Here is a 25,653-nt window from a genome sequence, read left to right as displayed (position 1 = left end):
ATGTCTCAAGTGACTTGATAGAACACTTGAGAAGTTGAAAATGAAAAGCTTCACTATTGCGTTCACTATTGCGTTCACCATTGCTAGTGTTGACTCCAAAACCCTGAACACCTTGTCTTTTAGCTAAGGGTCAGGAACCCAGGCTGGCCGCATCCTTCTTTATCACTGCTAATTTTAAACTCTTTTTTTCTAGGCAGGGTTTCCCTGTGAAGCCCTGGCTGTCCTGGAACTTGCTCTGTAGACCAGGCTGGCCTTGAACTCAGAGATCCGCCTGCCTCTGAGTGCTGGGACAAAAGGTGTGCGTCACCACTGCCAGGCTTAAAACCTTTTAAGAAGACACAAATCACAACTAAACAATGCGGAAAGGGTCTGCCTTGTCTTTGTCTTTTGGAAGTGTGTGACATTGGAGAGTCAAGAATTATGAAAGTCTTTCTTTCAAGGCTACAAAGGAATAGTGCAGAGCTGACATTACCTTATCAGGAGTGTCTAACAGGCCCCTAGCCTGTTGACTGAGAACAAGATTCGGACAGAGCTTGGCTAGTCCCTGTTCCTGTGCCCTAGTGAACTTGAATCACAGGAAACAGAAACTCAGACGTAGGTTTCTGGGGGTCCTAGCCAGTGTTCTTGCAAGGCATCTCTCTTGTGTGAGGCTGCCGCCCACAGGCTTCTCTGGGGCTCAAAATGGCTTGCTTTCCACATAACGAGACAGAGGGATAGGAGCCTGGGCCAGGCTGTAGCTTTGCCTTAGCATCCAATGAATATAGCTGGCAGGTTAGGGAAGGCCAAGAACATGCTTGGCTCCAAGGCAACTTAGAAGGATTTATGGAAGGAAAGCTACAAACTACAAAATTTCTAGATGCAGATACAGATTCAAACAGGCGAAGAGCAGGTGAGGGCTGGGGGACAGTACGGCCCATGGGGTGGTGAAGTGTCTACAGCAGCAGTCTGTTCTCAACCTGTGGGTCACGACCCATTTGGGAGTCCACCGATCCTTTCACAGGGGTCGCCTACGGCCATCAGAAAACACAGATCTTTACATCACGATTCCCAACAGTAACAAAACTACAGTTCTGAAGCAGCACCAAAAGTCATCTTATGGTTGGGGTCAGCACAACGTGAGGAGCTGTGTTAAGGGTCGCAGCGTTAGGAAGGGTGAGAGCCGCTGGCCTAGAGAAGGAGGCTGCCCAGACTGCTTAAGGACGAAAGGGCGCCTGGGAGATCCCCCACCTCAGAATACCCGAGGAGACCGGTGGGGACTTGGGCTTTTGTCCCACAGGTCACAGTCCTTAGAACCGAGAGCAGGCAGGGCAGTGGGCGCAGGTGCTCTCTGTGTGAGCAGTGACGTGAGGAAGGACTCCAGTGCGGCCTCAACTAAGTCTATTTGAAGGCTTTTAGTAAGTGACTACATACGGATTATCTTATTTTTAAAAATGGGAAAGGGCTCTTGTATTCTGAAATAGGCCTACCAAGGTGCATGGGTGGGGGGTGGGGGGTGAGGGGAAGGAGTCAGGACGGGGATATCGCAGCCTCACCAGCACGGACAACGAGGAGAAAGCTGTAAGGCTGCCTAAGGAGAAAGCAGCGGGAGGACAGGGCTCCGGGAAGGCACGCAAGTCAAAGTCTGGAGTCTAACTGAAGGACAACAAGAAGACTGTACCTCAGAGAACAGAAGCTCCGCATCTGGGTCACGGCCTAGCACCAGGGGCCGTTCTAACAACACAAGATGTGCGTGGTGTTGAGAGATCAGAAGTACAGAGAGAAAACGTTAAATAAAAGGTTTTGCTTTTATTTAAAATAAAATGCATTTATACGGTCTTTAAATCATGGATTATTGGACAACACTGTTAAGTCCATCCCTCCCTGGCGCCCTCTGGGCTCGTGAGCTAGGAGTTTCCTAACTAGCACCAATACAGATTGTAACAGGTTGCGCGGCAGACCGGACACAGCCAGTCCAGGCATTAGAGTTAAGGACATCGTGGCAAGTCATGACCATCACGAAGGCATTCTTAATTTAGCAGATACCGAAACTGCATATTAATTATACACTTTAAAAGCATTTAATTAATGCAAGGATGCTACATTTAAGCCATTTCCTAGTCGTGAATAGTTTTTAAAAAAACTGTACAATTTTATAAAATTTGTGTTTGTACATTAGTTACACAAAATGCATACTTCATAGAACTTTACTTCATATTGTAACACAAAGGTTGCATATTTTAGGCAGATAGTGAATATGCTGGTGAATACTAAGAGTGTTGTAATACAGTATGGTGTAAAAATAAACATGAAACAATGTACAACATGCTTATTCAAGGACAAACCCAGCCAGGCACAACAGATCAACAGCGTTTCCTTCAAGGTCAATGACGTCACTGAATACCAGGCATCTACTGCAGACCTGATTTTACATTAGGAGAGGGAGCTAACTGGCTACCAGAAGTGGGTATTTCAAAGAGGGCATCAAATTAAACATACATTAAACACGTGCATTACACATGATAAATAGACTCATATAGGTTATGCCCTGGGTAACTTGGTAGTAGATGGCTTGTTTCTTAGTTTGGCTAGTGTCAATCAGCGACAGCTGATTCCTGACTCGCCCACTACTTCAGATTTCAATCCGTGGCCCTGAGGAACGAACATTCGGTGTTCCACAGAGCACATATTGCATCACGGTAGCAGATTAATAACCGTGCTTGTTAGTGCACACATTAACCGGTCTGATAAGGCAAAGAGTTTTCATGATAAAATGGTACATTTCAAGCTTACTTTATTAAGCAGCATATAAGAAACAACAGCTTTAAAGTTAAATAGTGTTATGGCCGTGGAGTTTCATTACACCCTTTTCCTATTCACACCCAACCGCTGGTGAGTTTGTAGAACATCTCCTCATCTAAACTCTCATTTTGGTCTTTCGCACGAGTCGAGAGAAATATGTAACCACCAATGAATTCATGGACCACCTTGCAGTCTACTTCAGTACAAATGAAGGACAACCGGACCTCATCTGCAAACTCCACAGTGACCTGCAACAGAGAGACAGAGTCGTCAGTATCCCCAGGGAGCTTCTGGAAGTTCACTTCGTAGGCTGCCACTCCCCGGATTGTTATACAGGAACAGCAATGGTGTCTGTGCGCCAAAACAATAAAAAAGGCGTATCATCCCCTCCCCCATTCCTTTAGTTCAGTCTCAAGGGATTTAAGCCATCAAGTTCCCAAGTGGTCTCTGGTAATGCAATTAATGAGAACATCTCTCTCTTCAGGTCCTGGGAGAAAATCTACTTCCTGTGTTTTATTTAACATTTGCTCCAGTATTTAACCTTTAGGTATCATGTTGAAATATTTCAGAAAGATGGGTTTTTCTGATAGCAACTGATACAACATATCCAATGTGCCAAGCTAAACAGTAAGACTGTTCATACGATGTCCATGTCACAAGGGAAAAGGGCACCGTAGTGGCTAGAGTGGTGCATGCACCAGGTCTCAGAGACCAGAAACAACCGTTTGAATGCTGAGCCAGTCACTAAGTGGACAATAACCACACCTTAGGCTCCTAAACGGGACTGAAGTATAGGCAACCTGCTTTAGAAGGCTGTGACGAGGCTCGAGAGGAGTCTAAATGCAAACATCTAGTGTCATGCCTGGCCCAAAGAGGCATAGGACACAAACTCTCACTGCTACTATGAGAAGAAAGATTAGCTATTACAGATAGATTATGAAGTAGGTAAGTTTAAGTGAAAAATGAGTAACAACCATATGGTCTATACTTTAATCCTAAAGATTCTTTCTTTTACAATTCATATTATTAGGCAGTCTCCCATAGCCCAGACTGGCCTCTAACTTGCCATGTAGCTGGAGATGACCTTGCACCTCTGCTTCTTCCAAGTGTCCAGATGACAGGTGTGCTCCACACCCAGGGCTTCAGGAATGCCAGGCAAGCACTCTCCCTCTACCTGAGCTAGCTATCCCCAGGCTCTATTTTGTTTTTTTTAAGTTTTATGTGCACAGGTGTTTTGTCTGCATATGTATCTGTGAGGTCAGATGAGGGCATCAGATCTCCTGGAACTGGAGTCATAGGTGGTTGTGAACCTCCATATGGGTGCTGGGACTTGAACCCAGGTCCTTTGGGAGAACAGCATGTGCTTTCAGCTGCTGAGCCAGCATCTCTCCACTCCTACTCATTTGTGAACAAATGGAGATGCCCTGTGCAGGGCCTCATTTGGACGAGGCTGGAGTCTTGGAAGCTTGGCTACCTACCCAATGGTGGCCTTTGAAAGCTTGTTTGAAGGTTCTAGCATGGGAGCACAGCTGCTCGTATACCCTTGGCAGAAGGAAGGCTGTCTTCTCCCACCAAGAAGTATGAGAGGTGAAGGGGGACACCAGAACTCACTAGCCAGACAAGCCAAATCGGCCCTAGTAGTTAATGGGGGTATCAGATACCAGAGCCAAATCACCTCACATAACCCAATCTCCAGAATTTACAAGGCTCTCCCTCTTTGTTCTTCTTGAGTGCTGCGGACCAAATCCAGACCCACGGAACACCTCAGCTGTTCTAACGCGGGCACTGGCTTACCATTTTGATCTCCCAGTTGACATTCCACTGCTTCATGTTGCTGAACCGCCATGTTTTGATGGCGTCTCCCGTGCTGGCGTCCATCCGAATCAACCTGTTGTATGCAATCCCAATAAGTTCCTCTCTCTTGCCGCCTTGAAATCTGTAATATTGAAGAAAAACTCCTCAGAGGGGGTGGGGGTGGGGGGTGGATTTTCTCCAACCCTCAAAACTCACCTACTGTAAGTAAAGATAAATATGCAATATTGTGAGCTGTTAATGAGAAAATGGAAAGCCTAGGAAATACCACTTTTTTAAGTTTTGGTGTAGAAGAAAGAGGTTAGTGTGTCTAAGCAGTTTTCCTTTCAGAGTTTAAGCTCTAAGTACATGAGGTAGACAACATCCGCAGATCACGGCGGCACACTGACCTTGCGATGAAGTGTGTGATGCCGAACTCAGGCAGAGACTGCCACGCTTGAATGAATCTCATCTTGGCTTCAATCAGACTCATCTGGGCTACATTCTGATGGGCCTCCAAGATTCTTGCTGTTATCTAAACATGATTAAGTATTAATTAGATAATTATATCTTTTGTGATTGGACCGAGATTTTTCTTTCTTTTTTTTTTTTCCTTCGAGACAAGGTTTCCCTGTGTATTTGTGGTGCCTGTCCTGGATCTCACTCTGTAGGCCAGGCTGGCCTCGAACTCACAGAGATCCACCTGGCTCTGCCTCCTGAGTACTGGGATTAAAGGCCTGTGCCACCGCTGCCCAGCTTGGACCAAGATTTTAACAAGATAAAAATTTAATTATGTGCCCCATAAAATCATATTGAATTTTAATTAAAAATTATCTAAAGCTTTATTTGGGAATTTCAAGAAAGTAACATTGTTAATTTCAGTTTTTATGTATCACACAAGAAGCATTATTAGGAGTCTAGTGTATGACTGCCAGGGCTGAGAAATGTTCCAAGTGAGCAGACACGGGTGAGCAATGACAAGATAATACATTCAAATCCATATACAGATACTGGCTGAAGTTCAGAAACAATATGCTAGGGCTCAGTCTCGAGACCTGAACACGGAGAAATAGTGAGTGTCTGCCACGTTTCCATGGCAATCAAACAGAACGGAAATCATTTACCTACACTCACTCTAGGGTGAATTGTCCGTGGCGGGGGTAAGGGGTTGGGTAGGAGCCCTACACTTTTGAATTTCTCTCTTTGTAATGTGGAGAACTTACCAAATCTCTTACATAGCCTGGCTGCAGATGGCAATGCGAGGAAAGAAAAAGGGAGCAGAAAGAAAGAAAAAAAAAAAAAAAAACAAGAGGAGATCAGGAAAACAGCAATGAAGCAAAGAAAAGCCTGTGGTACCTGCAACCCAAAACTTCAGCGGAAAACCATGCAGAGGAAGAGCACTCGGGTGGACACCAAGCCAACGAAGGAATGAGGATGAGGACATGGAGGCGGCAGCGGTACTGGCCACACAGAACAGAGACGTGCCACACTGTACACGTAAGATTAAAGGTGGAGGCTCGCAGAAGAAAGCGAGAAGGGGCAAATCTCTTTCTCCCCTCATGTGCCGGTTCTGACGGTGAGGGCAAAGCTAATTATTTTAGTAGCAAAATAAAAATCACTACTCAAAGGCCATGATAGCTTTCTCAGATTTAGTCAGACGGCACAATGCATGCACCACTCCTCAGCAGGGCGCTAAGGGTGCACATGAACACGCGGCCTCACTATTCCTTAATTTGCACCGAAAGACAGCAGCCCCTCAATTACCATCTGCTTTTTGCATCCTTTGTCCTGGAAGGAGAAATAAAAGTTTGGCAAACAGGGCGCTGGGTGCCGTGGCCACACATGTAGTATGTCTTTCCAGTTTGGGACGACAGGATAACTATTCTATTTACAGTTAAAACCTCATACTCAAAAGAATCCTGGAAAGTTCAGCTAAAATATGCATAATTTGGGGAAGAAAAGCAGATTAAGTGTCAAGGCTATGCTGATGAGTCCTGTGCCGTGGCAGGGTCTCGTGCCTGTGAGCACTTGGTAGGGTAGGGTCGGACCTTCAGGGGACGAGGCTGAGGGCCTACTTAGAGAAGGAGTTGAAAAGATCTGTGTGTTTGACTCAGTGAGACCATAGCTCCGGAAAGGTCTTTAACCACAGCCACACACTGCCTTCCTGACACTGGACACAGAACGGAGGATTTGAGGTCACATTTTTGTCTACAACTCAAGACAAAAAACGATCACCTCTGGACACCTGGCATTAATAAAACAGCCAAGGTCTGAAATCATTTGAAGAAATCATCTACAGAAACTAGCCTCTTGGCACCCAGCTCGTCAGTGAGTAAGAAGCAAGCCAGTGGCTCCTTCCTTGCCTTCCTGACTTAACTGCATTCCACAAGGCTCCTGGGTGGCACTTCCGCCATTCCTTATCACTCACTCCCACAGCCAAGGATAAACAATGTCCCTGTCGCTGACACAGCCTCTGAACCGCAGAGACAGTCCATTCCTGACTAAAGCTCTGAACATCTCTGTGGAAAGCGAAACTGTTTCAGTTTCATTTAATAAAGCTATGCTTAAATTTAAGGAAGGTAATGTTCTGTTTAATTTGGATTTTAATGTTTCAAAGTGATCCCTTAAAGATAAAAACAAAAGTCGATAAAAATGATTTGTTTATTTTAGAGGTCTTCTCTGCTCCCTCATCCAATCTGAAGCCTGTCCTTTTATGGCGTGCTGTTTAGAGTAGAGAATTCTGGGGGCTCTCAGGTCAAATTCCCCTTCAAAGGACCTTTCGTGATGTACCAAAGTGCCATTTTCCTGAATAGCAAACCTTTTATGGAATTAATTTCCAGGACAGGAATTCCAAAGAGAGTGGACAAAGGCCATGAATTTTAAGTTAAAATTCATCAAACTTTGTAACTCTGTGTAAGATTTTGTTAGTGTTAAGACAGTGATGGACAACTATCTTTACCACATAACATTGTATTTCTAAAAGCTGGTTAATCTACCTCAGCAAACACAAGTTTCAAAGATACTTTGGGGGAAGTGCTGACTGGGCTTTTTTGTCTTGTTTCCATAGGGAACCAAAGAATCAGGCCATTTCAGTTCTTGAAGGTCCTTGGAGAGAGCTCTCTGTGGGTTGTGTAGAGTAAACAAGCTCTGGGCGCTGCTCGCCAGCGTCTACCCTGTTAACTTTGTACAAGATTAACAACCAGTTTAAACTGACCTAGGCCCCCATTTCCTGTTTTATAGTCTACCAAAGCTGGCAGCGTTTATTTAAGAGGAGAAACCGCATTGAAAGCACGTGCACACAATTAGAGAGCCGGCAAATTAAGTACAAGGAAATACCTGTTTGTTCTTATACTTTTTTAGGTAGCGAGGGGACACCAGACACTCGGGGTTGATGTCGGTTGTGATCTGCTCTGGGATCAGCTGGGGATCTGGGTTCAGATGTTGCATCTTCAGGAAGGAGAGAATGTTCTGAACCTCTAAGTTGTAAGAACTGTCTGCCATGGTCTTGCCTTTGGAAGCTAATCTGCAGGCCGCCATCCAGTGTGCATACTGCTTCTCCTGTTGAAAAGAAACGCTGAGGGATGAAGCCACACAGTGCTCGGGACCTAGGTACAGAGTGTAGGACAGCTGGCCAACTCACATGGGAGTCAGAGAAAAGTGAGGTTTAATTGGAAAACTTACACTATCACAACGAAGCCAAATTTCGTTCATGCCCTCTGCAACCGGAATTAGGAGTTTGATGTTAAATTTTTGGCCTGAAATGTTTACATCTGGGGTAACTTCACATCCTGTAATAATAAGTTTAATTGTAAAAGTGCACAAAGGAAATCCTGAGTCAATAAAATAGCCTCATTTTGTGATGTTTTACTATGATGAATTCTGCCACAGCATTTTAAGAGCACCTCCATACGGTAGAAGGTCACTTGATGTCGCTTTGGTACTCAAATGACAATCTAGAGCCGAGGATTCAGAAATACAGACATTCATGAACTATAAGAATCCAAACGGTCGCCTTGGCCTCCAAGTAATGTTTAAATTAGTAAAGGAAAGGGTACTTTACGTAAACAGTTCTCTCTTCTTTCCAGGAACACTACTACATACAAACAGTCCTTTTGTAGAACGTTTCAAACAAGGGGTAAGTTGTATAATAAAATTAAAACAGACATAATCTGACTGGGTTCTCGAGGTGATTTAGAGTTAGTAACTCTGTAACTAGCCCTTAAAAAAAAATCAAAACCTGAACCAGGCAGTCTTTTCTTCTCGGATTACAGCTAACCATGCTAAGTGGTTGCATTTACCATTCATGCATTTACCATTCATGAGGATTTAGCACAGATTTCCCTTGACCCATTCTCGACATTTTAACTATTCTTTCCCTAAACCCTGTTCTATTCCAACCTCCATATATATCGCCTTTTCTGCTCAACCGCACCAGCATGGAGTGTCTGCTTGGAAGGCTCTTCCCACCAGCCAGCGCAGGCACGCAGGCGCGCAGGCACGCATGCACGCAGGCGCGCACGCACAGTCTTTGCTCTGCAGGCCTCCTGCAGATTTATTTTATTTACTTTGGTGTTCAGATGGAACCCAGGGCCTTTCGCACATTCCCAGCACATGCTTCACAAGTGAACTCTACTAGGATCCCTCCTTACATCTTGAGCCAGATCCCATTTACACCATGACACTCACACCCTCACGGAAGGACAGAGAGCAGCAACTTTGTATCACCACCTCCTTCCCACGCTCCCTTCTAAACTGTCACCGCCCAAACTGGCAGTGACTTCCAAAAGGTGCTGGGGACAGAACCCAGAGTCTCACACATACCAGACACACACTCTACCACTGGACGGAACTTCTGGTCCCCAGATGGAGAGTAAATCTCCTTCTACCTGAGCCAGGAGAAAGAAACGAAGAAGCGACAGAGGCCACCAAAATGGTAAACGAAGCTCTAGCTCCAGCTATAAGCCTGAATGAATAAAAGATGCAGCTAGCGTCTGGAGGAGGCCTGGCTCAGCAGTTAAAGAAGGACAGGAGTTCAGGTCCCACCTCACAACTGCCTCTTATTCCAGCTCCGGTGGATTTGATACCCTCTTCTAGACTACTCAGGCCACTGTATATACACACACGCACACTTAAAAATGAGATGAAGCTTTAAAAACAATCAATAAAGAAGCAGAGCTATCAGCTGAGCCCTCACTGAAGAGTGGCCCGGGCTGCAGGTGCTCAGTGAGGAGGCCCATGCCTCAAGTTTCAGCTCCTACTTCTCAGCCCACTTTCAATAAGACAAGGCAACAGGAAACTCCAGCTGGCAGCTAGACACCTAACAGGGCCATCCTGGGCTTGCCTCAGGAGTTGGGTAGAGCAAAGTAAAGAGAGAAGAACTGGATGAGGAAGAGGGAGACTGGGCAAACAGGTGTGAAGGGCAAGCAGGATGCCTGCCAATGATGAAGGGCGAGACAAGAAATACAGACGTGAGACCCACGAGGTTGCAGGTGAGGGACCCGAATGTTCCTGATGCTCAAGATGAGAAAAAAAGGCGAGAAAAAAAGGCATCACAAATGCACTTGCCGAGTGAGGTAAACGTGGTGTACTTGAGCTCGGGTCTGCCCAGAGATCACAACAAATTATCCACATGCAACTTAATACACAAACTGGAGAATCAAAATCACCGCAAAGACCCCAAAGGTGTAAAGAGAGCGCGAAGTGCCCCCCCCCCCCAGTGAAGTTTATTGAGTACCGGACTGACAGGTCCCATGAGGCTCCCCTACCTTTGAGGTTCATCTGGTGAGCAGGTGTACCACTGGACTCTTCTCGGCTCTTATAGCAGGAGATGGACGTGTCTTTGAATGTGCACCAGTACTGCTTGTACCCTTTCAAAGTCAGCTTTTTAGGCCTGGAGAACAAACAAAATTGAGACAAAAACCACTCTGAAGTACCTTCGTCAGGACTGTTTTAGCAGTTAAATTTCTCAGTGCTGAAAAACACGAGGCCAACTTTACAGTGCTGAAATCATCTGCCTTTGGCCAGTTTTTTCCTGGTGTGCCTCCTCAGTCTATTCCAGTAGACCGGGAGTCCAAACAGCGAGGAGGTAGAGGGCCCACAGCCCCACACTTCTCACTTAAAGGTGTCCATGTGGAAAGGTCCATGTCCACCCACACTCTGCAGAGGCAGTGGTGTCCATAGCATTATTGCTGCTGAGGCCTCTGCGTCATGTGATGTACTGGGCATGACTGCAGTGGGAGAGGAGTCAGCCTGACATGGACACACACACCACACCAGAGCCACACATAGATCAAGGCACAGGCAGCCGGAAAGCATGGAAAAGGGAAGAGGCTAGATATAGAGACTTTTGAAATCTTGCCCTTACTGCAGAAGCGTTCCAGACTGTGAGCTACAGTATTTTCAGCCTTGGAAAACTCTAGACCGCAACGGTTTCCCAGAGCATACAGTAGGAAAGCAGACAGTCGGCACCACATCTCCATCTCAACTGCCTTACTGCTCAGTTCTCAATTTTGAGGATTACAAGTAGACTGCTTAAAAGTCTAGAAAAATTTACTGAGACTTTACAGGAAAGGGTCCAGCAGCACATGAACATAAGCCAATGGAGTCTGGAGCTCTGAGCAAGGACATAACACTGGCATTCACAGGACACCGTTTGCCACTTCTCACGAAGCACAGTGGGGCCAGCCACTACCACCAACTATGATACAATCAGCCTCGATGATTTTTTTTAATATATATTTTTAAAAATTTATTTATTATGTATACAGCATTCTGCCTGCATGTGTCCCTGCAGGCCAGAAGAGGGCACCAGATCTCATTACAGGTGGTTGTGAGTCACCATGTGGTTGCTGGGAACTGAACTCATGACCTTTGGAGGAGCAGTCAGTGCTCTTAACCACTGAGCCATCTTTCCAGCTCCCAGCCTCGATGATTTTAAGATCAAATAAAACAATGATTATTGTGGTTTTAGTTTAGTGAACATGAATATCTTAATTTTAAGTGTTCATCTAATTGGTAAATCTTACAGATTTGTTTTACAAATAACTGACCAAGTTACTGTAAACTTAAATGTGAACATGACTATAAACTGACAGCTCTTACTGACATTTGAAATCTCCCCCACTTTCATACTTACTTGAAAACTTTAATATAGTCAGCGAGTTCTGGAATTGAAGTAATGTCACCCTAGGTAAAGAATTAAAATAATATTTTTCTTAATCTTTTACAATTAGTTTGGTATCTGATTTTAAAAACTGCTTATTTAGTATGCAAAATACAGCTGTTAAAGACATAAATGATATGATCATATTACATGGTCTTGTTATAAAGGCATTTTCAAATATTAAACAAAGTTAATAAGAATTTGAACAAAATGACATCTGTACAACTCCCAAGAATGTATTCTTGCTTCTAAATACAGCCGAAATGGTTTACAGCCACACATGGAAATACTGTAAATCATGATGCACTAAGAAAAATGTTTCTTCAGCAAGAACTCATTCCTTAGCTTTAAAAATAGGCAGCTTTTAAGCTATTGTGAGGCTCCTTCTCCTTTAGTTTATCAATTAAGCAGACTACCTAACACAACTTGACGTTGCTCTCCCCTGCAGAACCGCCTTCCCTCCACTTGCAGAACAAGTGTTTAGAGACAGCTTCAGTGTGGGAGGCCCGAGGAGCTGGTAACACTGTTTCCTCAGGGATGGGGTGGAGCCAGGCCCTGGGTGGATCCTCCCACCACAAAAACCTTCTCTGAAAATCCATGACCGACTCTGACCACTTTCTCCCCCTTCCAGAGGCCTTCTCCGGGAATGGAAAACCCACAAACAGGCAAGCCTCAACTAACGTCACTCATCAGCTAGAGATCCACCTTACCACCAGAATTGTGGATGCTTTCCCGCCTTCCAAGGTGATCTCCAGGTCAGAAAGGGCAGCGCCAACTTCATCAACGTCTCTGTCACTGTTATTTAAATGATTTTCTGACGTCATGATTGACAGCTTATTGATATGATACTGAAACCACAAGAACATGCTGTTGAAATGACTGTTCGGCAGCAGAACAGGGGTAGATGAAATTACTACCTGACTCTACATTAGCTGTTTTTTAATCTGATTTGCAAGGACAAATTGTCAGGGAAGGAGGGTGGAGGGCTGGAGGCTCAGTGCCTAACAGCACTGGCTGCTGCTGGTACAGTGAACTCCTTTGAGTTCTAGCACCCAGGCGGCAGCTCACAGCCTTCCGTAACTGCAGGTCCAGGGGATCCAGCGCCCTCTTCTGGTGCCCACAGACACTGCATGCACATGAGCACAGACAAACCGCAAAACTCCTGAACACATCAAAGTAAGCAAAGTGTCCTGAAACCGGAAGGATTAAAAGCAAGGGCCATGGCACCTGGGATCCGTGTGACAGCCCTGCTCAGAAAGACTTATCCAAAATGAGCCCAGTACCTGTAGACACAATGTTATTCTGTTTCTGCCTCCCTTGGTGTGAAGGGGATTTATAGGTCTGCTACTACATTAACACTAGTGAATTTGGGTTGTTTTGTTGTTGGGTGGTTGATTTCCTTGTGCCTAGAACAGGGCCTTGTACAGATGCACATCCCATGAGGGCTCAGGCCATGCACTTCTGTAGGGATGAACTCACCGCTTGTATTCTACCCCTGGAGAAAACGAACCCTCACTGGCCCACAGTCCTAATCACTCAGGAGAAAAGTACTGCCATTGTAACTTCAGGAGAACTGGAAGCTAGCTCCACTTTCCCAGTTCTGTTTTCTGGGCTTCATAGCCTCAGCTATCTAGAAATAAGAAGCTCTGTTCATATATGTGAGCAGAGTGTGTGAGTACAACCAGACAGCCCTTCTATCTTGCTAGGAAACAGTCTTGGGTACAGAATTTTCTAAAGTATAAAATAGTTGTTTTTAAACGCACTTGGTGACTCGGGATATTAAAAATCTATTAGGTTTTGATGTCAAGCCTGAGAGATTTTGTGGAGAGATCAACAGAATCTGGTGTAACTCTCATTAGCTGCCTTTCACAGCATAAGAAGAGGCTCTGAACTTCTGAAGGATCCATTTACCTGTAAAATCTATCTGTGGGAACACTCAATGCATGGACTCAGTAGTAAATGGTTACACCTTCAAGTTGGGCAAACATGAGATCTTTGCGGTGACAGAAACTTCTGTGATAACCACTAAGAACAAGACAGGCAGAGACTGCCAGGGATGGCCTCAATGTTGAGAGACTATTAAGAATCATGTGGAAGGCTGGTTAAAAACACAGGCCTCTCACTCCATTCCCTACCCCGTCACCCCAGAGATCTTGGCTCAAAACTCCATGGCTTAGCTTGAAATCTGCCATTTTTCAAAGCACTGTGACTGATACTGATACAAAACGCCCTGTTACTATCTTATTAACTTTGCAACTTTATTTTTTTATCCAGTTCATTCCAAATTATTTTCTTTCTTTTTGCTATAGAGTAAGCCTGCTTTGGATCTGGGTGCCCCAGAGACAGAGCAGCTCAATGTGTGGGCCACAGGCTCCTCACCATACTTTCTTCTCAATGGTGAAGAGCAGAAACCTGAGCTCCAGTCAGTGTGGTCACATGGGGAAGGACAAGAGTCTGTCTTCTTCTTACCAAGATGGCTCCAAAAGTCTGTAGGTCAGTCTTTTGGATTTGCACTTCAAAACTCCCTCCCTTCCTGCCTCCCCCATATTATATATAGATTTATTATCTCTATCTATCTATCTATCTATCTATCTATCTATCTATCTATCTATCTATCTATCTATTAAAATGGTCCAAGAGGGCTATGCTTTGAGGCCCTTCGATTACTGGGAATAGAATCTAAGGTTTGCTGGGATATAACTCAGTGGCACACGCTGAGTTAGCATGTGCAAGACTTTGGGCTCAGTCCCTAGCACAATACCAAAACAACAACAAAATGATAAACTAACACTGTTATAAAATTAAAACCTATGGTTTTTCAGATATATTTTACATGACTTGTTCTTGCTTTTGGCAAAACTTCCAACAGAAGATGCCAGAGTCTGCGTCCAGAGGGTGAAAGATACATTTAAAGAGTCACTCAAGTGGGAGACTCCCAGGAAACTGTGCCGAGATTTAGTTCAGGAAATTCTCCAGACAGTCAAAACGACCCGGAAACTGTAAGAATCTTAACCAGCTGCCTAGTTAATTCTCTGGAATAGCTGATGAATTCACCCGCCTGCCCACCAGCAAGGACTTGCCATGTGCCTTCTGCTTTCCAACAGTGATCCTGGGTTATAACTGAACTTTCTGGTGCTTTGGTGCATTTGGAAGTCTGACAGCATTTTTGTGTTCCGAGAAAAGAAGTAAAAAAAAATCTTCATAGTGAGAGCTTCTTCACTGAGGGCTTCTATTTAAAGATTGTCAATTGCACTGGGACCTTAGGGAAGACTAGAATCCCAGCCCAGCCCAGGAATACTTGCCAAAGCCCCACTCAGACACACTGAAATCTGAAAGATTTCATCTGGTGACAATGGATCTCACTGCTTCTAAGAACACTGATTAGCTAAAGCCATTTCAGTAACGGGAGTGGGCAATTAATTTTTTAGTAAGTACCACTATAATTCTGAAGCATGTGGTATCCAAGGTCTACATTTGTAAAAATACTAAAGAAACATTAGCTTTATACTTAATAATTAATACTGTAAAAACATTTATGTTTATTCTAGTCTCTTCAACTCTCATTATTTAAAGGTGTTATTTCTGACACAGCCAGTGTGCAATGTGCCCTATCATCAATTTACTATCATTAGTACTTTACTTCTAAGAGAAAACTGAGTTAACTTCAAGTTACTATCCTTGGGAGGGAAAAGACTAATTTTTCCACAAGATACAGGAAAGTAACCAAAGTATCACTGATTCTTCAATACATATATATGTATATTTAAGATTTATTTATTTATTATATATACAATGTTCTGCCTGCATGTATCCCTGCACACTAGAAGAGGGCACCACATCTCACTAAAGATAGTTGTGAGCCACCATGTGGTTGCTGGGAATTGAACTCAGGACCTCTGGAAGAGCAGCCAGTGCTCTTACCCTCTGAGCCATCTCTCCAGGCCCAATTCTTAAATATTTTAAAACAACAACAAAAATAATCATTAGCTGGGCTGTGGTGGTGCAATCTTTAATACCAGCACTCGGGAGGCAGGTAGATCTCTGTGAGTTTGAGGTCAGCCTGGTCTACAGAGTGAGTTCCAGGATAGCCATCAAAACTACACAGAGAAACCCTGTCTAGAAAAACCAAAAGAAGAAGAACTAATCCTAACCATGTTTGTTTCACTTTCGTAAATGTCCACTTTCAATGTTTAAAAATGTTCATTTATTGAGAGTGTGAGTGTGTGTGTGTGCATGCATGTGCCGTGTGTGTGTGTGTGTGTGTGTGTGTGTGTGTGTGTGTTTGTGTGTGTGCACATGCGGTGAGAGGACAGCACTGAAAAGCCAAGTCTCACCCTGCAGCCCTAGCTGCCCTAGATTCACAGACAACCACCTGCCTCTGCCTCCCCAGGGCTGGGACTAAAGGTGTGCACCAATGTGCCCAGCCTCAGAGGATTTTTGGGAGTTGGTTCTCTCCTTCTACCAAGTAGGTCCTGAATACCAAACGTGGGTACCATGGTTGGCAGAAAGCATCTGCTTGCTGGGCCATTCTGCCAGCCACACACACCACTGTCTACATAGCAAAGAATGCTATCAAAAGCCTGTATAACGACACCACTCTCCTCTTTCCCAGTAAGGATCATCCACTGTCTTCATTACCTGCAAGGCTGCAAACATCATCATCTCTTCTTCGGTGCATTCAATCTCTTCCAGCAGAAGAGCCCACTTGGCCTGCTCATAAAGCTGATTGATTCTGATAGCATCATACTGCAGAATGAAGGAAATACGGGCTTTAATATAAAGACTTCAATACCGCAAAGTTCTCAATGTTCAATCTCCACTTTTGAGGCTGGAGAGATGGCTCAGCCGTTAAAGAGTCCTTACTGCTATTGCAGAGGAACGGAGTTCAGTTCCTAGCACCCATGTAAGATGGCTCAGAATTGCTTGTAATTCCAGATCCCACGGAGTTCTGATACCTCTGGCCTCTATGGGCACCTGTGCTCACATACACCTAAATTTTAAAATAGTAAGTCTTAAAATAGCCTCTCTTTTTAAATAAAATTATTGTATTTTATGAGGGTTTTGCTCTTGTGTACATGTGTATACTACATGCATGCCTGGTGCCTATTGGGTCCCTGGAACTGGAGTTATGGATGGTTGTAAGCTACCATGTGGGTGCTGAGAACCCAGGTCCTCTGCAAGCGCTCTTAACCAGTAATCCACTTCTCTAGTGCCCCTTCTCCACCTTTTTGAGACAAGGGTCTCACTATGTAGCCCCTGGTTGGCCTTAACTTGCTGTCTAGACTAACTAACTAACTTTGAATTCAGAGATCTGCTTGCCTCTGCCTCTTAGGTGTGGCCATTCAAAGCTTGTGCCACGAAACCCAGTTAAAACTCATGTTTAAAGCATGACAAAAAGTGAGTATGTCACTTTTTTCAACTTTTTATTATCAAAATGGTTAATTCTAAAAAAGGAAGAGATCTATTAGTGTTAGCTATGACTATAGATACATGTAATTTTCCATTCAAAAATGACATAAAATTTGACAAGAAAATTACCCAGGGATGTAGCCCAGTAGGTAGAAGGGGTTGCCTAGCATGAGAGAAGATTTGATCTCTAGCACTGAAGGGAAAAAAAGGGGGTCCATGTAACAACTGTTGCAGTTTCAATGGAAGAAATCTAGCTTGAAGAAGGATGTGGTAGCCCATGACTGTTCTGCTGGCCCTTGGGAAGCTAAAGGAGGAGGATCCTTGGTTTCTAGGCCAGACCAGGCTGCAGAGTGAGGTCTGGTCTCAAAAACAAAGATGATAAACCCCGCAAAAATGGGTACTGTGCAGGGCGGTGGTGGCACATGCCTTTAATCCCAGCACTTGGGAGGCAGAGGCAGGCAGATTTCTGTGAGTTCGAGGCCAGCCTGGTCTACAGCACGAGATCCAGGAAAGGCGCAAAGCTACACAGAGAAACCCTGTCTCGAAAACAAAAACAAAAACAAAAACAAAAAACGAAACAAAAAATGGTCTGAGGCCAGCCTGAGTTTCATATTAAGTCTGAGCAGCCTATGCAGAATGGCTGGATTCTGCCTCAAAAAGCAAACACCAGATAAAGAGAGGGAAGAAGAGGGGAAAAAAAGAGAAATCTAGTTGGAAAGAATTAAAACAAGATACAAATACAGATTGCTTTTAACATTGTTATTCTGAGTTGTCACAAAAGAACCCAGTGAGCAAATTAATTTGGGAAATACTTTGCTCACAGAGGAGGAACACCCAAAGAGGTAGACCCTTGGGAAGAAGAGCTATTTTAAATATCCAAAACAGACAGTACAGACACACTTTTGGAAAATATGTGTATCTGTGTCTTTAGACTGTCCATTTAATTATATTGGCAAAAAGAAAACACTCTCTTAAAATGTTAACCAAACATTCCACTCCCCAACCTACAACCAAAAGTAGATATGATGTTGCCTGAAAATACATTTTTACTGTTTTATTGCTACAATTTGCTGTATATATGTTATGTAAAGAATTATGACCAGGCAGTGGTGGCGCATGCCTTTAATCCCAGCATTTGGGAGGCAGAGCCAGGTGGATCTCTGTGAATTCGAGGCCAGCCTGGTCTACAGAGTGAGATCCAGGACAGGCACCAAAACTACACAGAGAAACCCTGTCTCGGAAAAAAAAAAAAACCATATATATATATATACACACACATATATATATATATATAAAATTATGTTCACACATAATGAATAAAAGATAAGACACTAGATTAGTGGTTCTCAACCTGTAGGTCCTGACCCCTCTGGGGTTTAGACAACCCTTTCACAAGGGTGGTCTACGACCATTGGAAAACCGGTATTTACATTATGATTCATAACAGTAGCAAAATTACAGTTATGAAGTAGCAACAAAATGATTTTATGGTTGGGGTCACCACAACATGAGGAACTGTATTAGAGGGTCACAGCATTAGGAAGGTTGAGAACCACTGCTCTAGACAGAGTACAATTCAGACATGAAGGAGATACAGGGGGCCTGGACAGGTTGTCCCCTAAAGACTGTGCCCCTGCTCTTGGGAAAAACCAACTACAGATTTTCACAGCAAAGTTAAAAAGTGAAGTTAGAGCACAGCAGACTCACCCAGCACAGAAATCAAGTAACACTGGTTAGCTATTAGGAGGATAAAAAGGAGACAATAAAACAATACAAAGCCCAGCTTGGTGGCACACACCTTTAATCCCAGTACTCAGGAGGCAGAGGCAGGCAGATCTCTGAGTTCCAGGCCAGCCTGGTCTACAGAGCGAGTTTCAGGACAGCCAGGACTACACAGAGAAACCCTGTCTCAAAAAACCAAAAATAGCCGGGCGGTGGTGGCGCACGCCTTTAATCCCAGCACTCGGGAGGCAGAGCCAGGCGGATCTCTGTGAGTTCAAGGCCAGCCTGGACTACCAAGTGAGTTCCAGGAAAGGCGCAAAGCTACAGAGAGACCCTGTCTCGAAAAACCAAAATAAATAAATAAATAAATAAAATAATAAAAATAAATAAACAAAAACAACCCCCCCAATAATACAAAGAATAATTTTTCAGAAACTATTCTTTACCTTAAAATATAATTGCAGATGTTAAATTTAAAAAAAAAAAAACCAACTAGTACCTTTGAAACACATTAAAGAAAATGTGATTGCCTTATCAAAAGAAAAAAAAAAAAACAAAACTCAACCATGCTCCCAACCTAGGAAAATACCAGATTTACTCAGAATACAAACACCTTTGCCTTCAGGTCTGGGTTTTAAAATATTATTCAAAACTTGCTACAGTTTCTTAACGCTCAAATGAGAAGGGAAAGAGAGGCAGAAAAGATCCCTCTAGATCCTTGGTACCTTTGGGTTCAAATCAAAAAAGCTGTAGTACTTGAATCGGAGCAGCAAGGCCTCATTCTCCTTCACATCTTGTTCCATCAGCGATCTCGAGGAATCCAGCCACCTGGATAGACGCATTGGAGAAGAGCACTGAGCAAGGCCAACACCATCAGCCAAACACTCCCCCGACCAGGTACATTTGTGCTCATGCCTGGTCTCCAGAACTTACCCTTGGCCAGGCCTGGGGATGTATGCCTTTTTAAATCCCAGCCCTTGGGAGGCAGAGACAGGCAGATCTCTGTGAATTTGGGGCTAGCCTGGTCTACATAGAGTTCCAGGACAGCCAGGGCTACACATAGACACCCTGTCTCAAAAAAAATAAAAACACTTACCCTTGGTTGGTTTTTGCTTTATCAAGAAGAGCTTGAGGCTTGAACATCTTTGCCAGTATTTCTGGTGATGTTACCGGCTGACTGACGGCAAGTATCCCGGGATTGCCTTCTGACAGGGCACTGTCACCAAACCAGGCAGAAGTCGGTGACAAGGGGCTTCCGTCATGAGCGTCGTAAGTGGGGGTCATTGTTTTACTGTAAAGTCCGGGGCTTGAGTATATGCTTCCTAGTAAGTGAGAAGAGGCGGCTGTGAGGGGGGGCTTGGACTCTTAGCTCAAGGACATACACTACGGCAGGAAGCACAGTGAGCCACAAGCTTCAATCTGGAAGGAGAGCTCAGCACATTAGCTACCTGCCTCAAAACACAAAGTAACTCCGCTCGAACAACAGAACACGCAGTACCAAAGCCGTGATGTGATTGAATTGGCAGAGACTCTGAGGAACTAGGAAATAAGGCTGTAGCTGAAGCGCACAGACTGACACTTGTGTGTGTGGCTGTGGTGAGGCTCACCTTTCAGAGGGCCAATGTAAAGAACATCGATGCCTATAGGAAAGGAAAGAAAGGAATTGAGAAGGCAAAGGAAAGTCAACACCAGAAGACAAAGAATGGAGAGGAAACGGGAAAAGGGAAACAGATTCGCCCCAACTGTGAATCCTGAGTAAGCGTATTAAGCTCCGGGAGCTTCAACATAAACACAACACTATTTTGTCCAGCGCACAACGAAGCTGGGCTTTCATCAGGCCTCCCGTGATTTGGTTTCTGTGCAGCTGCACTCAAGTCAGAGGCGTCACCTCATTTCTCTAAGGACCCCTCAGTATGACGGGGCTGCGCACACACTAGAGGCTGCACAAAGAAAACACACTGGCTAATGATACAACACATACTCTTTCACTAGAATAACAGAATTAAGGGTATCAAAAACATGCCTTAACTCTGTCCTAAAACAGGTCCTGTCCTGTTTTCTGAGACAGGGTCTCACATGGTGGTCCAGGCTGGCCTCCAACTTAGGGCAATCCTCCTGACTCATCCTCTGGCTATGAAAGAGAATGTGCAATTGCTGTTACATTGTTACTGGATGTGGAAAGAAGAGGGTTAACCCACTCTCCCCAGCTATCTAACTGAAGACTATGCTTAGGAATCCTCCTTCCTCCCACTCCTGTGCACACACAGTGTAAGAAGACACAGTGTAACAGAAGGACTGTCACTGAACGGAAGTGGATACTGTCAGCCAGCCATATCTGATCTGATATCCCTGTGTCCTGGGTTGTGCTTAAACAACCTGTCGATTGGATGCTATGAGACACAGAGAGGAGGTATGAACCTGTTTCAGCCTTTAAAGGAGACACTGGACATAGTCAGTCCTGAGGCACTGTTGTCCAGGGGAGTCATTGTCAAACTTGAAACCATGGTACTGTGGACGGGTATTGTGTCCATACTTACCAAAGGCAGAAATCATGTCCCCAGCTCATCTGGGCAGACAGTGATTCTGCTAAGGGAGTACATATAAATGCAGTATGGGAGAATATTAACTAATAGGCAGAAACCTGTTTACTTAAAACAAAAACAAAAACATTTGAACCGGGCAGTGGTGGCACATGCCTTTAATCCCAGCACTTGGGAGGCAGAGGCAAGTGAATCTCCGTGAGTTCGAGGCTAGCCTGGTCTACAAAGCGAGTTCCAGGACAGCCAGGGCTGTTACACAGAGAAATTCTGTCTGGAAAAATCAAAAACAAAAACAAAACCATTTGTTGAATAAACCTTTCACTAAGAATGTCAGAATACTGACATTTTTTCCTAATGTGATGTACTAGAATTATTTAGAGCTGAGTAAAGTTAAAATCGATGACTCTACAAATTTTCCAACACAGAAAGTAAGTTAATAGAGCCCACTCTCAATCTCCTACAGTCTGCATTTTACATATCATAGTTCCTATCCGTCATAAGGATACCACGGGTTAACAACTCATCTAGTGTCCCAACAAATCTATTTTCACCCTGAGGAACAAAACTGGGGCACAAAGGCTAAAAGGCTTGTTCGCGGTCAAGAGCCAGCAAGCTGTGGGGCCATGCCGGAAACTAGCTGGGCTTGGTTGCTTGCACACTGCTTCATGAAGTACAACCCAAACCACTCCCAACCCATGTCTGTCTGATCGCTCAGAATCTCGGTGGTGAGGCAAGCGAAGCTTCAGTGAATAGCTTTGGACTTATTTCCCAACTCTAGCTGCGCCGCTGGGTCAGAGGGTAGGCATAGTTTAAATTCCTTCAGGGCCAGCTCAAGGGCCAAGCCTAACTTGTTTTCCTATTTGCCTGCTTTTCTATCTATTTCAGCAGGAATCAGAGTAAGATGAAGTAACAAATTTAGTCAGCAACAAAATATGGAGAGAAAACTTAAAAACTAAACCAAGAGTTCAAAAGGAAAATCGTCCAGAGAGCACTATATTCTGGGCTACTACGCACAGCTGGCCCCAGATAATAAAAGCCGCACGTGGCTCTTTGGAGGGCTGCTGCTGTTAGGACACAGGAAAATGACCACAGACAAAATGCTGATGTGCAGTGAGACTCTCCAACATAAGGGTAGTATCACTAAAGGCCAAAACATAAATAAGAAGGAACAGTCTAGGCATGTGAAAAATCAATAGACTAAGAAGAGCTAATGGCTAATACAATACCATTCTACCATCCCAGTGTTTATAGCATCTGTCCAGGAAATGGGAAATAAAGTAACTCTGAGATACTATTTGTCAAAATGGTAAAAAATGTATAAAGATTGACAATACTCAACACTGGGAAGAATGGATGAAAAGGGTGTATTCATATACTATCGATGGGAATGTGAACTACAGCAACTATGTGGTAAAACACCACACAGGTAGAGAACAGATAAATACCGTTTTTGTGTATAGGAACTTTTGAGAGCATTTACAAGGGCTTGGAAGAACTCTCTGCTTTGCCACAGAAAAAGCACCAAAATATTAGTCAGTGAAAAAAAAATCAATGCAGTATATATTAGAGTCTTTCTCTGTGAGCTGGAGGGCTACACAGGGAGTCCCACGCTAGCCAGGGCTGTAGAGTGAGGCCTCGTCACAATAGAAAAGAAAGAGAAGGAAGGAAGGAAGGGAGGGAAGGAGGAAGGAAAGCAGGGAGAAAAGGGCACCGACAAGCTGAAGTCCAAGCTGTTGCAATACAGTCGTCAAGAAATGGCTAATTCTTGGGGGCCTGCGGAGATGGCTGCGGGGACATCTGCTGCTCTTCAGGAGCCGAGGTCACTTCCAGCACCCATGTCAGGCAGGCAGCTCACAACCGCCTGTAACATCAGCTCCAGGGATCCAACACCTTCTTCTGGTTTCCATGGCGTGTTCACACACACACACACACACACACACACACACACACACACACACACACACACACACTGGATTATAAAAAGAAGAATATGAGGGAACAGCCAAAGAATAAGTTTAAAAGGAACCTTCAGCACTGCCTTAGCTTATTTTCTGTATTATTTGAGTTTATTATAATGAAATTAATATTCAGAGTATGACTTCTGTAATAGAAAATACAAGGCTCATTAGAACATATTACTGATGGAAGGAAACACAATATATATAATCCCACTTTAGTTGGAAAAAACAAATTGAAGAAAATTTGAGCCTTTAATATTTGAATATTTAGTGTGTGTGTGTGTGTGTGTGTGTGTGTGTGTATGTGTGTGCGTGTGTGTGTGTATACATATAGCTTTTGTTCTTTAAAGAATAGGTTTAAAATATTTTGATATTTAAAATGGTCAAGATCCAGTTAGGAAAAAAAATTGCATCCTATGTAGATAATTTTCCTAATAAAGTGAAGTAGAATATTTATTATATTCTATATTAATGTTGATCCTAGACTTTTTTCTTTTCCTAGATGCCTTCTCATTTTATTTTCAAGAAGAATTTGTTTGTTTGTTTAAGACAAGATTTCTCTGTGTAGCCCTGGCTATCCTGAAACTCACTCTGTACACCAGGCTGGCCTCAAATTTACAGAGATCCGCCCATTTCTGCCTCCTGACTGCTGGGATTAAAGGCCTGCATCACCACTGAAGTTTCTAGTAAGATAATTTCCACTTGTATAATGCATTCTGATATTAAGTTTCTTTGAAAATCATGACCACACTGCAGAAAGTGTTCTTTCTTTGAAAAATTGCAGTCAGTCTGGTGTGGTAGTGCAGAGCTGCTGATCCCAGCACTCAGGGGTCCAAGGCAAAGGATGGTGCAGAGTTTGAGATAAACTCTGGCAACATACTGAATTCATGACAAGCAGGACAGTGTAGCTGTTAGAATTTATAGTGTGTTGGCCAGACAGAGCAGACTCTGACAGATACGGGTTATATACATATACAGTCTTAATAAAAATGACCTAATTGAATTGATTATACATAGCTACATGTTAGCTGTTACACACCAGACATCTAGGCGGAGGAAGATCCTGGAGGGCTTCTTTATGATTTCGTTTACCACCCATTTCTCTACCAGAGCATCTTCTAACGGGAATATCAGTCTAAATTACCATGGTTTAATCATAACCCAAAGCCTAAGCATCAGTAAAAAACGAGCTGTTTTGCATCAGCTCAGCCAGCTTTCCTAGTCTGTCACTATTAGCATAATTGGGGAGTAGGAGGAAAAAAGAGCCTAAGTAATAATCCACGCTAACAGTACCCTGTGCTTCCCATTACCCTGTGCTTCCCATTCCGCTACTAACTACATAAACAAGGTTTTCTTGTCTTTCTCACACTCAGAATCTATTTCTAGCCACTTCTGGATAACTGAAACAATCGTGTGTCTTAGAATTCCTATGACCCCTGGAGTCACCGTTGGTTTCTGGGCTAGAAAGCTCACTCGACTCACCCAGACGGACAAGATCTTCCATGCTGCAGTTTCTACGTGGATGACCTCAAACTGTTCTGATTAATACACACAGTGGACAGTGGAGATTCCTTAAGGAACTGAAGTTTATTTCTTTTTCTTTAAAGTAATCAAAGTTGAAAAAATAATCAGTAAAAGCTAGATTCTGGCCTTTGGCTACTGGAACACTGCTAAAATTCAGGGTCTCTGTGTCCTCAGTAAGGGCGGGGGAGGGGCATGTGGCTAGATAGTCAGAGCTCAGGATGGCTCCAACAAACCTTGGCTCTCTCTTTCCTCGGTGTCTGAGCCCAGGCAACTGACTCAGCCTGAATTTGTCATGCTACCTGTTAGTCAGAACTGAGGCTAGAGGTAAACATTAGCATTGCATGTCCTGTTTGGGAAAGTGAGTCGCTCAAGGAACGTGGCCCTCAACAGCAGCAGCAACCTTTCAACACAACTCTGGTTTTTCCTTTCTTTCTTTCTTTCTTTCTTTTTTTTTTTTTGGATTTGGGTTTCTCTGTGTGGCCTTGGCTGTCCTGGAACTCATTCTGTAGCCCAGGCTGGCCTCGAACTCACAGAGATCTGCCTGCCGCTGCCTCCCGAGTGCTGGGATTAAAGGCGTGCGCTACCACCGCCCGGCTTGGTTTTCCTTTCTTAAAAAAGATCTCCTGAACGGGCCACAGAGAGGGCTCAGTGGGTAACACTGCTCTTCCAGAGGACCCAGGTAGATCCCCAGCATACACATGGCAGCCCACAACTGCCTCTAACACCAGTTCTAGAGGCTCTGACAGCCTCTTCTGGCCTCTGTGAGCCC

At 44.0% G+C, this 25,653-nt stretch overlaps 1 protein-coding gene across 4 annotated transcripts in view; it reads right to left on the bottom strand.

Annotated features, from left to right (window-relative positions):
* Positions 1-1,765: 1,765 nt before the first annotated feature.
* Positions 1,766-25,653, bottom strand: part of Fermt2 (FERM domain containing kindlin 2) — an 83,127-nt gene continuing 59,239 nt past the window's right edge. Inside the window, exons 5-17 of one of the 4 annotated variants that reach the window (XM_052733446.1) lie at positions 20,470-20,502; positions 19,959-20,184; positions 19,588-19,690; positions 16,370-16,477; positions 12,442-12,579; positions 11,705-11,754; positions 10,335-10,459; positions 8,251-8,357; positions 7,906-8,127; positions 5,793-5,813; positions 4,980-5,104; positions 4,573-4,714; positions 1,766-3,026 (exon numbers count right to left, since the gene is read on the bottom strand). In XM_052733446.1, coding sequence (XP_052589406.1) covers positions 2,853-3,026; positions 4,573-4,714; positions 4,980-5,104; positions 5,793-5,813; positions 7,906-8,127; positions 8,251-8,357; positions 10,335-10,459; positions 11,705-11,754; positions 12,442-12,579; positions 16,370-16,477; positions 19,588-19,690; positions 19,959-20,184; positions 20,470-20,502 — 1,574 coding nt within the window. In that variant the 3' untranslated portion in view covers positions 1,766-2,852. The remainder of the gene's footprint in view (positions 3,027-4,572; positions 4,715-4,979; positions 5,105-5,792; positions 5,814-7,905; positions 8,128-8,250; positions 8,358-10,334; positions 10,460-11,704; positions 11,755-12,441; positions 12,580-16,369; positions 16,478-19,587; positions 19,691-19,958; positions 20,185-20,469; positions 20,503-25,653) is intronic. The other 3 variants (XM_052733447.1, XM_052733448.1, XM_052733449.1) reach the window with 3 other exon arrangements.

This window comes from Peromyscus californicus, unplaced genomic scaffold (genome assembly GCF_007827085.1).
Source record: "Peromyscus californicus insignis strain IS unplaced genomic scaffold, ASM782708v3 Scaffold_12__1_contigs__length_115047231, whole genome shotgun sequence".
Lineage (NCBI taxonomy): Eukaryota > Metazoa > Chordata > Mammalia > Rodentia > Cricetidae > Peromyscus > Peromyscus californicus.
This window is presented reverse-complemented; position numbering and strand designations above follow the sequence as displayed.